At 43.8% G+C, this 12,219-nt stretch overlaps 2 protein-coding genes across 3 annotated transcripts in view; both read left to right on the top strand.

The window, feature by feature from the left end:
* LOC120839221 (estradiol 17-beta-dehydrogenase 8-like) overlaps nt 1-12,219 on the top strand; it is a 604,311-nt gene that overhangs the window by 148,355 nt on the left and 443,737 nt on the right. The window lies entirely within an intron of this gene.
* The window catches only part of LOC8034297, a 38,739-nt gene that overhangs the window by 2,291 nt on the left and 24,229 nt on the right, over nt 1-12,219 (top strand). For both annotated transcript variants that reach the window (XM_029994820.4, XM_029994819.3), the window contains exons 3-8: nt 901-954; nt 1,571-1,645; nt 1,735-1,823; nt 3,270-3,397; nt 6,702-6,744; nt 9,238-9,292. In XM_029994820.4, coding sequence (XP_029850680.3) covers nt 901-954; nt 1,571-1,645; nt 1,735-1,823; nt 3,270-3,397; nt 6,702-6,744; nt 9,238-9,292 — 444 coding nt within the window. The remainder of the gene's footprint in view (nt 1-900; nt 955-1,570; nt 1,646-1,734; nt 1,824-3,269; nt 3,398-6,701; nt 6,745-9,237; nt 9,293-12,219) is intronic.

Raw genomic sequence — 12,219 nt, 5'->3', positions numbered from 1 at the left:
TTGATGCGGGACTCGGTGCTTCCTGCCTACGCCCCATCGCTAGAGGGGCTCCGGTTTGTTTGTAAACACGAGTTGGTGTATTGGGGAGGAGGACAGACCGTGACGCCCCAAGCGGTTAACTTTACAACTACACGGATGGGGACAACAAAATACAATGACTCAGCGCTCGGCCGACATAACCGAACGCGGCGTCAGCGTTCGGCTGGAATTCGTGTTCTCCGGTGAGGGGGAGGAGGGGCTTTTTTGTTTCCATTACGGCCTGCATGAACAATGCAGCATGCACGGTCCCAGCTCCGCACAAAAGCCGAACTGGGTCAAGCTCGCATTCTCTGAGGATAGATCCGGCACTTAACGTCGCTTCGTCGATTGTTAGTATTTTTTACATTAAACTGTGCCCCGCGCTCTATTGTAGAAGATGACATGAACATGCCCATAAGGCCTGTCGGCATGTGCACAGGCCTTGTGTTGAGTAAACACCGAGCGTGGGGAAAACAAACGGGTCAGAGCGCCCCCTATAGTTCGATCTCCTGCCCAATAGCGGTCATTGGTGGTCTTTTACAATGGCAGGCAAGGGGAAGGCCATCATTCACTTTGTCTCAATTGGCTGCCTTCTTGTATGTTTCCTGGAAATGTTAGGAATTTGCTGTCTACTTTTGGCACTAACTGGTTTTCAACACTTGAAGAATAATCGGACGGCAACTGGCGAGAGCCACCTTTGAGTGAACGAGTTTGATCAGCCATGTTTATGGGATTTCTCTGCGGCTGGGCTTTATTCAGGCTTCCTACTCTGTCATGTCCCGTATACCTTGACCGAGGCAGGAAGCCAATTTCAATGTCTGTCACCAGTATGAATAAAATGCAGAATAATTTGCGATAAATATATATATGTATTTTTTACAGTTTGGAGGTGCTTGCAGACCCCTTATGCACCAACTGCCACCACCGTTTCTGCAGGTAGCATATTTTATTCAGTTGATGCTTTGGAGTGTTGCTAGCTCTGTGAGTTGAGATTGATAAAGAAGGTTTTCGTCAATACTGGAAAATGTCGCTATGCTTCAGAGGACAGGGCTGCAATTCAGTCAGCAGTTTCAGGAAGCATAATACAGTTAACTCATTGCCTACATGAGGTGGTTGTTTCTTGCACTATGCCATTTACCTAGTCATACAGGTTGTCCCTCCTTCTCTTTGATCACAAAAAGATCTGTGCCACAGATTCATCTAAATGAAGGAGAAGAGTTGCCGGAATTTCAGGGGCCTAGTTTTCTGTTCACTTGAAAAATTTCAACAATGTAAAAGGAATGCGGAAATAAAATGTTTATACTTCATTCTTTGCCAAGATATAGGCTACACTTTGGCCTAAACTAACCTCTGTTGCATGGGTGTAGGTCTATCTCAGTTCCCTCTTTCACTGGAAACTTCATCAGATTTCGTTCTGTACATGACATAACATGCTTTATGCTGCAGTCATTTGATACATAGGTATGAATATTATAGTTCTGTAGTTTAATGTTTTATTGGTTTACTCTCACTACATCCTTATGTCATTGTTTTTAATGTCTGAATCATTTAGGGCCTGCATAGAGAAAGCACTTCATGGGAAATACAAGATTCCCTGTCCCCTCTGTAAAGCGGTGGTTACAAAAAGGTGAAGATTTTACAGTGCCTGTGAATAAAAAGGCCTCATGACTAAATTGTCACAACATGACAAATCATGCTTTGTGTTTGCCTTTCTAGGAGCCTTCTGAAAATCGATCACATTGAACAAATTGTTGAGAAGGTGAAGCAACTCTCCAATGCTATAAGGGAAGACACTGGATTCGACGGTAAGCCCCGCTGCTTACTCTAATGCGCTGCAGTTGTGACATTCACGAACGGGTTGATGCTCTAAGCCAGCAAAGGTCAGGCGGAGTTTTTCCAGATTGCTGTCCTGGAGGGAGCAGGAGTCTATGCTTGATCACATTACCCATAAAATTGTAGTCCCACTAACCTCTAAATCACTTGCTAGTTCCATAATGAAAACACCTAAGCCTGGGAAAAGATAATAATGAAGTTAATTCACCAGCTCGCCTGCATATTTTCATTTTCATCGTACCTTTCTGGTTGCAGTGATGCCTGCTTCCAGGGTGTTGAGGATCTATTTTGATTTCGGGAACATAAGGTGTTGGGCATAAGGTTCAAACCCAGAGTCTTTGTGGCATTGTTCATGCCACAAGTTGCGCCGTGATGGCCGAATACTTACGTTTTTAGCTGTGGTAAGCTGGCGAAATTCTTTTAGTTTTCTAAAATAAACTCTGTACATAAACATTAAAACGGAGAAGTCAGTCCGACCTTAGGGCAAATATTCAACGCAGTTCTGGTGGCTACATGTAGTTTAAGAGTAAAACAAAGTCTGATAGAGCTAACTGCAGTGTCAAGACAGTGACAACAATCTTATTTATAGCAATCTTGATAATGATCCTACATAACATTCAAAATTTGCAGTCTAATCCTGTTATAGGGTGATGCCTCTTGAAGATTGTTTATGCTATTATTAAAAGTTACGCAAGCTCGATTACGCTGAAGGCCAGGGTGCACAGAATGTGTCCTGCAAAAACCACAGATGTTAGTCCGGGGCGAAACCAAGCGAACGAGTGCGCCGCTCAGGCGCTACCTTCTATGGCTCTTGCACGATGCATGACGTCAGTGAGGCGAGCTGTCACAGAAGACGACGTCGCACTATTGCCAGCACGTCTTGCCAGGAGAGTAACTGTGCTGCTATATAGCTCTGTGGTTATCATACTCTGCTGCCACCACACTGACCCAGGCTTGAGCCGTTCTGGGGCACCTTATGTTTTTTAATTTATTTTATTTTTTTCATTAATTTTTAAAATTTTATATATAGCTTTAACATTGTGTAACGATCCCAGCGTGTTGCTCGTTCATGACGCTCATACATGTTGATCATTCATGACGCTTGTTCCTGATGCATGTCCATGACAATTTTCTCATGAAAAAACAACTAATAAAGCATCCTATGTGAAAACATGAAACTGTTTGTCACTCGTAATTGTTCCAAGTTTACTGACGTCAAAAGCTAGGCACTGTCACCGCAAACCGCAACCGGTCAGGACAGTTGTGTAGAGGAGGTGTTTTCACCTTTTGTTAAAGGGTTACCAGCAAGTTCTGGATGATGGTTGTTACTGACGGTTTTAAAAATGAATGGTCAGCACCGATCATATTAATTTCGACACCTTTGGTAGTGTTTTAACATTTTGTTTTTATGTTTTAAGCATCGCCACCCCGGCACTCCCGCATGACAGCAGTGGCGTCTCCAGAAGGCCACCTTTTCGAGGAGTTTGGGCGTGCTCATCCGTCACCCATGAAATGTTACGGAAGATCCAAAAGTGCAGCAACCGCTGTGCGTACTCCCTTTTGCTTCATAGTTGTCCTAAAGGTTACCACTTTGTAATTATTGACAGGCATCAGGAGTGTGGTGGCTGAGTTTATGTTGCATCCGGCTTGTCTATTTCGTTTTTACCTCAACCACTCTTTTTTTTTTTAATGGTTCTGTTAGTTGTCTTGCAAACAGAGAAGATGCTGGCACAAGGCTCGCAAGCCATACCGTGTTCGCTTTCAGGACCTGCAATCTAAATTTCTACCTTTTGTTTGGAGCAAGTCGATACAGAACACGCATATCTTTTAACATGAGGAAACCTGATGAGTTCTGACTGAGGAAGTTTAATTGTCCTGATGATTGGTCCCTCTTGCCAACAACGCTTAGATAGGAAAGCCATAGTGCTGAATTTTCGGTGTCACTGAAAGTTCAGGGCACAGATTTGGCACAGATTGGGCATGACTGCTGCATAAGCATTTGGCTGTGACCCATGTTCTCTTATTAAACACGAGTCTTATTAACACGAGTCTCAGCCGCATGGTGAAAATTCAGCAAAATGACTTTATTATCTGGTAGTGTTGCTCTTGCACACTCTTCTTTTGAACCTCATACTTTAAACCCGCGGTCTGTTTTGCAGATGACCATCACATAAGCCAAAAAAACTCGCACCTCCTTCCTTGAACATTTTTATTTGTAATAGTGATAGATTTGGAGGGTAAACTCTAAGAAAAAAGACCATCTGAAATGATTAGTAATTTTGGTCGAATAATTCCAAATGACATATTTTGAACAACTGTAATAACAGTAGACAGATAGGAAGAGTAAGGGTTTTTGTCCTGCTCTTGTACAAAGTTTATGACAAAATCTCAGTGATGTGATTGCTGCGCCACTTGCACCAAACTACGCCGAGGGGCTAACCCTGCTACATCCTGCTACGTTTTGCCAAAATATGTGTAATCTGTGCCAAGCCTGCGCCAAAAAATCTAAATTTGGTCGCCTTTCAAAACCGAAACTAAACTGAGTACTGTAATTGAGCATGCATATGTTAAGTGGTGCAAGCGGCCACCCGACACAAAGTACCCTGCATCAATTATCCATCTGGTCTTGCATGGTTTTCCCGCCGTCTTGCGTTTCGCGATTTCGGTGTCTCTTAGATCTTTTCTCGCGTCTTTTTAAAAAAAAAATATTTTCAACGATAGATGCGGCTGTGTGCGGAGGCTGTGAAACGAAACCATGTTTTTGCGCGGCAAGAGTTACTTTGTGAACTGATGCGCTTGCTCCTGAAAGCAAAAGCCGTGGGAAAACTATATTTAGTCCCTGCCTTCCTGTCACCGTGGTCGCGCGACGTCGGGTGTTGCGGTCCCCACGTCGCTGCAGATATGGCGCTTTCTAAAATGAAACTAAGTAATGCCACATGTTCATCAACATTCCTGTTGTTCAAATCATACACTACGACAAAAATCTCTCTATCTCAAAGACTGCTGTGTCAAAGTATTGATTACCTAGGTTTCTCTCTGTGGGCTTTTTTTTGAGATGGACCCCGGTTGGTGAAAAATCTGCCGCAAAACAAAGTTGGTGAAGAGAAGTGAGCTAAAGCAAAAAAGGCAATGTCTGCTCGCTGAACTCATACAGTGCGCTTGTTTGTCTCGATTTGAGTCATTGCACAAAGTGCTCCAAGAACTTTCTAACCCTGGCTTGCATCATCTTGCATCAATGCACTTAAGTTTTTTTTTCTTTTTTTTGTGTGTGTTTAGCTTTTACCTTGTTTGCCGGCCAGGCAAACACGCGCCACTGGACTGTTTTTTGTTCTATGCTCGACAGTTACATTTTGCATACAATTTTGGGAATCAGTTGGCGACGGAGCAAAGTGGAGTGGTTTCGGTTTCAACCAAACAGCCGTTGTTTCTGCTTGCGCAATGAACTGCAAGCCTGCCGAACTTGCCCTCGTGTGCATGCGAACATGGTTGCACAACAGAGGCACCAGCCAGGATGCTTGCAATCCATTGCTTTATGTTTGCTTACTCTTTATGAAAATCTGGCACGTCGGCATCCAGTAAAACGGTGGCCAGTGGTTTTTCGGAATCGCTCGGCAATGCCTACAACGCTCTACACTTGTGGGATGTCTCAGCAGTAAAAAACACAAGCAGCGAGTGCTGTCACAACACATCAGATCAGAACACAACACAACACAAAGTGCCCTTCGTTTGTGCAGCACTTAAAGGAGCTGTGTAACGATTTAAACGTTGAAAGAATTTGCGTCTTCTACTTTTGACTTTGTTTATCTTGTCACAAAGGACAGAAAACACATCTCCTTCCTTCGAAATGATGCGATTCTGCCGCGTAATCGCGAGGCAAAAATTAGAATATTTCCCGACCTGCAGCCGTGAGCGGCGGCCATGAGAACCACGCGGCATGACGTCAAAGGGGGACTTGTAAAAAGATAGCAAGTTGTGCAAATACTTGCTCGATAAAGGCAATTTTTCTATAAATACAAATGCGTCAAAAACCTGGTATCATCGATAAAACTTTTGTTATACGGAGTTTTAGTGGCGTCGGCCACTAAAACTCCGTATAACAAAACCGTCAGCTCTATCTGCTACTGCGAACAGCCGCCAGAAGCCGGAGGGGGATGGGGGCAGAGCCGGATAAGGATGGTCGGACCCCGACTTTCCTCCTCTCGCCATGTTGATCGGCAGTCACGTGGTCGCAAGCGGCTGTGCTCTCACTGCTCACTGATGGCTCAAGAAAGAGAGCTTCACCGGAACCCTGCACGTCCCCCATTCATGTCACAGTGCACGTGACTCGGAAGATGGTGAAGGAGTTGAGAGATGCCAAAAACCTCAATCTTTGTCAATTTTTAAAATAAAAACTAGGGCATGCAGGCAAAAGCGGTTTATTGCTCTTTACTTCAGAAACGCCGAGACACCAACTCCCAAATTATTGAAGCGAAGCACTGAAATTGTTGCACAGCTTTTTTTAAAAACAAATATTTTTATTTCTTTAGGAATATCTGCTCTAAAAGCCACTTTTGCTGCTCTGAAACACTGTCTTGGCTGTTCCAAAGCCATTTTTGCTTCTCCAAAACAATTTTAGTTGCTCCAAGGCCACATTTGCTGCTCCAAAACACTGCTTTGGCTGCTCCAAGAGGTGCTCCAAAATGGCTTAAGTCCATCACATTGAAATCTAGGCAATTTTTAGTCTCTAATATTATTTCAACTACCGTAGTAGTAGTAAGACGTGATAACATATTTTGGTTAAGTTGTGCCTTTGTGGTGTCTGAATAATTCAGGAAAAATAAAAACTGCATGTTTGCCGAATTTCACATCAGGTTGCATTGCGGAGGAGCAAAAGAGCAGTTTCAGTCAACAGTGGTGAGTTTTATTTCACAGTGATGTGATTGCTGCGCCAATTCCGCCAAACTGCGCCAAGGGGCTAACCCTGCTACATCCTGCTACATTTTGACAAAATATGGGTAATCTGCGCCAAGCCTGCGCCAAAGGATCAATTTTGGTCGCTTTTGAAAACCGAAGCTAAACTGAATACCTTAATTGAGCACACATGAGCTAGGTGGTGCAAGCAGCCGTCCGACACAAAGTACCTTGCATCAATCGTTCATCCGGTCTTGCATGGTTTTTCCCGCCATTTCTCGTCTCGTGTCTTTAAAAAAAAAATTCAGTGATAGACGTGGGCGTGTGTGGACACCCCGACGCTAGCGTGCTGGGTACCAGCCATGCCGTCATGCTGTGAAGCGAAACCATGTTTTTGCATGGTGGGAGTTACTTTGTGAGCTGAAGCGCTCGCTCCTGAAAGCAACGGCCGTGGCCAAACTATATGTGGTCCTGCCTGCCAGTCACCATGGTCGCGCGACGTCGGATGTTGCCGTCCCCACGTCACTCCAGTTATGGCACTTTCTAACTGAAACGTAAGGACTGCCGCATGTTCATCAACAATCCTGTTCTCGTTTAATGCGCTACTACAAAAATTCCTCTTTAGCTCAAAGACTGCTGTGTCGAAGTATTGATTGCCTAGGTTTCTATCGGTAGGCTTTCTTTAGAGACGTACTCCGGTACGGGAAAAATCAGCCGCGAAAGATGTTGGTGAATAGAAATGAGCTAAAGCAAAGTAGGCAATGTCCGCATGCTGAACCCGCACAGCGTGCTTATTTGTCTCGAGTTCAGTCCTTGCACAAAGCACTCCAAGAAATTTTGGACCCTGTATCGCGATGACTTGAAAAGTCTTGCATCGATAAGCTCAGGTTCTTTTTTTTCTTCTGTGTTTAGCTTGTGCCTCGCCTGCCGGCCTGGCAAGCACGTGCCGCTGGACTGTTTTTTTTTTTACTCTTTTTTTTTTTTGTCGTATGTTGGACAGTTACATTTTGCATACAATTTTGAAAATTAGTTGGAGACGGAGCGGAATGGCATGGTTTCGATCGAACAGCCATCTCCGCTCGCGTGACGATTTCGCATTGCACGGCAGTAGTTACGTGTTTCACCAGTTGGAGACTGTTTCCATTTATTATATTACTAGTCAACCTAATGATGTGATATTTAGTACTAACCTGGTCATTTTCAAATAAATTTAAATATCTGCAGTTTGGTCCAATACATTTATGTCATTTAACTGAAGCATTGCAAAATGTGTCATGTCATTAGCATTTCAGTTACATGTTGAAAGACTCCCAGGTGGCCTATCTCGACAATAATTGGTTGGTTGCGGCGAGCAATGTGTCCTTCGTTTGTCCACCACTTGAAATGAATATATTTTTTTTCCCTAAGACTATTTGCTCCAAAAGCCACTTTTGCTGCTCCGAAACACTGTTTTAGCTGCTTCAAAAGCCAGTTTTGCTGCTCCAAAACTCTGTGTTGGCTGCTCCAGAACGTGCTCCAAAACGGCTCAGGCCAATCACATCACTGATTTCATATTTTATTTTTCACAGTGGAGCTGTTAAGGGCTAGGTTCCCAAGTTTCATGTCCGGTACAAAACAAATGTCGACACAAAACTCTGGACAGCTACTGCCATCTATGAGCAACGGCGGCAACCAGACAACCAGTCTGGTTGCCACCGTCGCTCATAGATGGCGGCAACTTTTCCAGCTATCATAGAAGAATGGATAGTTGTGCGAGTTGGTGGGAGTTGATTGTAGGAAACAGCGTGAAAAACAGACTAGGATGAAGAAGAAACACAACGGGACGAGCGCGTAAATAACAACCTTGAATCGTTATATATGATATATGTCGGATTCTTTAATCATTCAAATAACCAATTACCCAATCACACCTTAATCCTTACATTTATAAATACCTCATTCTCACCATAGTACAGCTTCGCTGGTCTTCCTTCTTCAGCAGAGCGGAAAGGCTGAAAGTTTTAGTTTCCTGTGCTCTCTACACTTCTTTTTACATGGTTTCTATCCCTATTTTGTGGTTTTTCTTTTCTTTTACTTCAATGCCTTTGTGTGTTGCAACATGAGGCCCATGGGCTGTTCCACAGCTTTACTTGTTTTGCTGTGGTCTCTGTCTTCAGATACCCTGAGTATGTCGCATGTATGTGACATGGTGATTTTTATGCACAAGTGGGTTGTGTGTGGTTTTAAAAAGCTACGGTAATTTTTATGCAGAAGTGGGTTGTGTGTGGTTTTAAAAAGCTACGGTAATTTTTATGCAGAAGTGGGTTGTGCATTTGTTTGCACATTTTTCGATTTTAAATTACATTTTTCTAATTTCACGACACTGCCAGGCCTGATTGAGGTTAAAGGCACTGTTTGGGTCACTGAGTTCTACTACGAGCGTGCAGATGATTTCACTGTGTAACTTGTCACTTTTTTCACAAGATATAATTTCTTTTTTTTTTTTCTCTTTTTCAGATTCGGAGGTTGTTTCAAACACCACAAAAAGGTCCAGATCCACTTCTGATATAAGGTGAGATAGGAAGCTTGTCCTGATGTAGCTTGGATAAATAAGACGGACCTTGAGAAGCTGGTGTGAATCATATTTCAATTATCATATTTTCCTGACTATAGTCCGCACACACTGCATAGTTTGCAAAGTTTGCAAAGTTATCATACACAGCACACCTTGACAAATGCCTGCTGTATTAGCTCACAAGGAAGCTTCTGTCATACATAAATCAACATTAGTATACTCCGGCATTTATAAAATCCTTCATGTCTTGTCACAGTGAAAAATCTAGAAAAAAATGAATCCTTGTATAGTCCGCACCTGTAGAAAGTCTGCATCGGGTAAAATGTCAACTTTCAAACATGTATAGTCTGCAAAATATAGTCCGGAAAATACGATAATTTACTTTGCTGCTGGCCATCTAGATTTTCATGGCAGGACATAAAAGCAGCAACCTTTATAGGTATGGCTATTTCACTATTTAATGTGACACTATCCAAAACTAATACCAGTTCCTACTCATCCATCTGTAGTTTGCCAGAAAAACCTACCGTAAAATCCCCTAAGAACGCCCACCCAAATTAAAAAGATAAATGGTGAAAAACATGGGGAGGGCTATCTTTGGGGATGCCACAGCAAAACGTTATCAAAAATTAATGATAAGCATCGGGGCGCCCGCTACAAACCACATGACACGGGAACTGATATTGCAGATCGCGGACACGGCAAATTCGCGTTTCACGATGTGATAAACATGGGGAATTCGGGAATTCGCTACAAACTCCTGTGTCATGGGAAAGGATACCGCAAGTGGTTGACGCAGCCGATTCGTGTTTCACGGTGCGAAGGACTTGCAGAAACCCGCCGAGAACTCGCATCTCATGGGAATGGATACCGCAGGTCGCGGACGCAGCAGATTCAAGTTTCATGATGCAATAAACACACGGGAACCCTATTCGCAACTCCAGCGCGCCGCTCGCCCTCCCGCGGACGAACGGAGAACCAGAGGAGCGGGGACGGCAGCGGCGGCGGCGGCGCGGAAACGGTGGCAGGGACTGTCGGTTGGCCTTAATGGCGTGAAGCCGTTTTAACGAAAAAAAGTGAGCGCGTTAAAAAAGTAATTCTTGTGCTCAGCCTTGCAACAGCCTTGCATAAAGGACCGAAAGGTCTATTTTCATTACAGACTTTTCGTGTATCGCATACGCAGCGGATTTCTGGTCTTGTGCATGGCCGCTAGCCCAATCTGTGCTCAACGTGATGGAAAACGCTCCCGCTAATAATGGAGATCTCTATAGTACGGTCAACGAAAAGTCTATTCTTTGCCGTAAGTAGAAGAAGACTAGTCGCCCAACGGTATAGCGAGCAATACAAATCGGGAATGGGTTCGCGTTTTAAGGTCGTTACAAGGAACATGACCATTTATTTCAAGCAATTTAAAAAGTCAGAATTACTTGCTTTCAGGTAATCACAAAGCAAATACAGAGATGCTCGAAGCATTTTAAGCGCGTCTGTGCTCGCCAGCCGTTTGTGACGAGGACTTAGAAGGCGCAGTTTTGGCCGGAGGGACCGCAATGTTGCAAATAACACGGTACAACAAATGTACGGTATATTAAAACATTTTTTTGATAGAGAAATAAATAAACCTCTTAACACGCCGATTATGTTAGTAGGCAGTTTTTGCATAGCGTACGACACCCTTAAACTTCAGTTGGACGTACAGCGCACTGACGTTCAACCGGCGCTACCAACTTTCACGAGCGGCTTAATAGCCGAGTTGTACAACTTATTAAACTAGCTTAAGTAAGTGTAAATGACTGTAAAACAAAGAAAGTAATCGGGGTTTTCTTGGCCCTTCTGCAAAACCGCAGTGTTTTTGTTTGGTTTTTCGGTACTCTTTGATGCGTACTTTAGCTGTTTAATGTCTTATATTGCTTAGTAAGGTACGTTGTTGGGCTAGTTGGTTCATCTTAGTAAAACATATAAAATAGCGCAACAGAAACAAGGGCAAGAAGTAGCGCCTGTCCTGTTTACTTCTGGTCTGATATTGCGTCGTCATCAAGCCTCTCGTAAAAGTTGGGCCGTCAGTTTGACGTCAGTAGGCTGCACGGCGAACTGAAGTTTGGGAGTGTCGTATATGTGACAAGAAGTATAAAAACTACAATGTTTTTTTTTTTTTTTTTTTTTTAGTGATGAGCACGACAACGATTTTGGCGCGCTCTGAAAATTGTGCTTCAAAACCGCAGCGCGATCTTGCGGTCGTAATGCTACACCGCACGGTAGTGTGCGCTAATAAACTTTTTATCAATAACCATAGAGCAGTTTGATTACGTGCTCCAATGCACTAAAACCGAGACGGTGAGGAACGATTTGAGAGGCTGTGACGCGAAGACACCAATAATGTGTATTGCTGCTTTTCCGATGCTTGACGGTCACCGTTCGCGGCTCTCTTTTTAGAGCACTAATGGCCAGGCAAAGCGCAAATATATCTTCATCACCTTCAAAAAATATTCTGCCACAAACAGTAACGTGGCCGGTACCTCAAACGCGCTCGTTCACCACAAAGTTTCGCACTTTGAGGTTTCTGCAACTTCTAAATAACAGCATACTCGTTTTCCTAACGTGCATCAGCATATCCGTCACCTGTTATACGATCCCTCCATAACCGCTTCGCGTTTGTAGACAAATAAATCATTTTTAGCTCGCTGAACAGCGTCAGCGAGCAGGCGCATGGGATATCCTGGACAATCTATCCCCGTCCCTTCCGCCATCTTGGAACTACCGCCCCGCCACCTATAGGGCGTTGGAGTTGCGAATACTATCTTGCGTGTCGCGGAAACCGATATCTCGAGCGCAGATTGCAGACAAAAACGCGGGAATACGCTACAAACTCGCGTGTCACAAGAAAAAATATCGCAGACGCAGCAGAATCGCATTTTACGATGCAATAT

Source organism: Ixodes scapularis, unplaced genomic scaffold, assembly GCF_016920785.2.
Source record: "Ixodes scapularis isolate PalLabHiFi unplaced genomic scaffold, ASM1692078v2 PGA_scaffold5__190_contigs__length_132052651, whole genome shotgun sequence".
NCBI classification, from domain to species: Eukaryota; Metazoa; Arthropoda; class Arachnida; order Ixodida; family Ixodidae; genus Ixodes; species Ixodes scapularis.
This window is presented reverse-complemented; position numbering and strand designations above follow the sequence as displayed.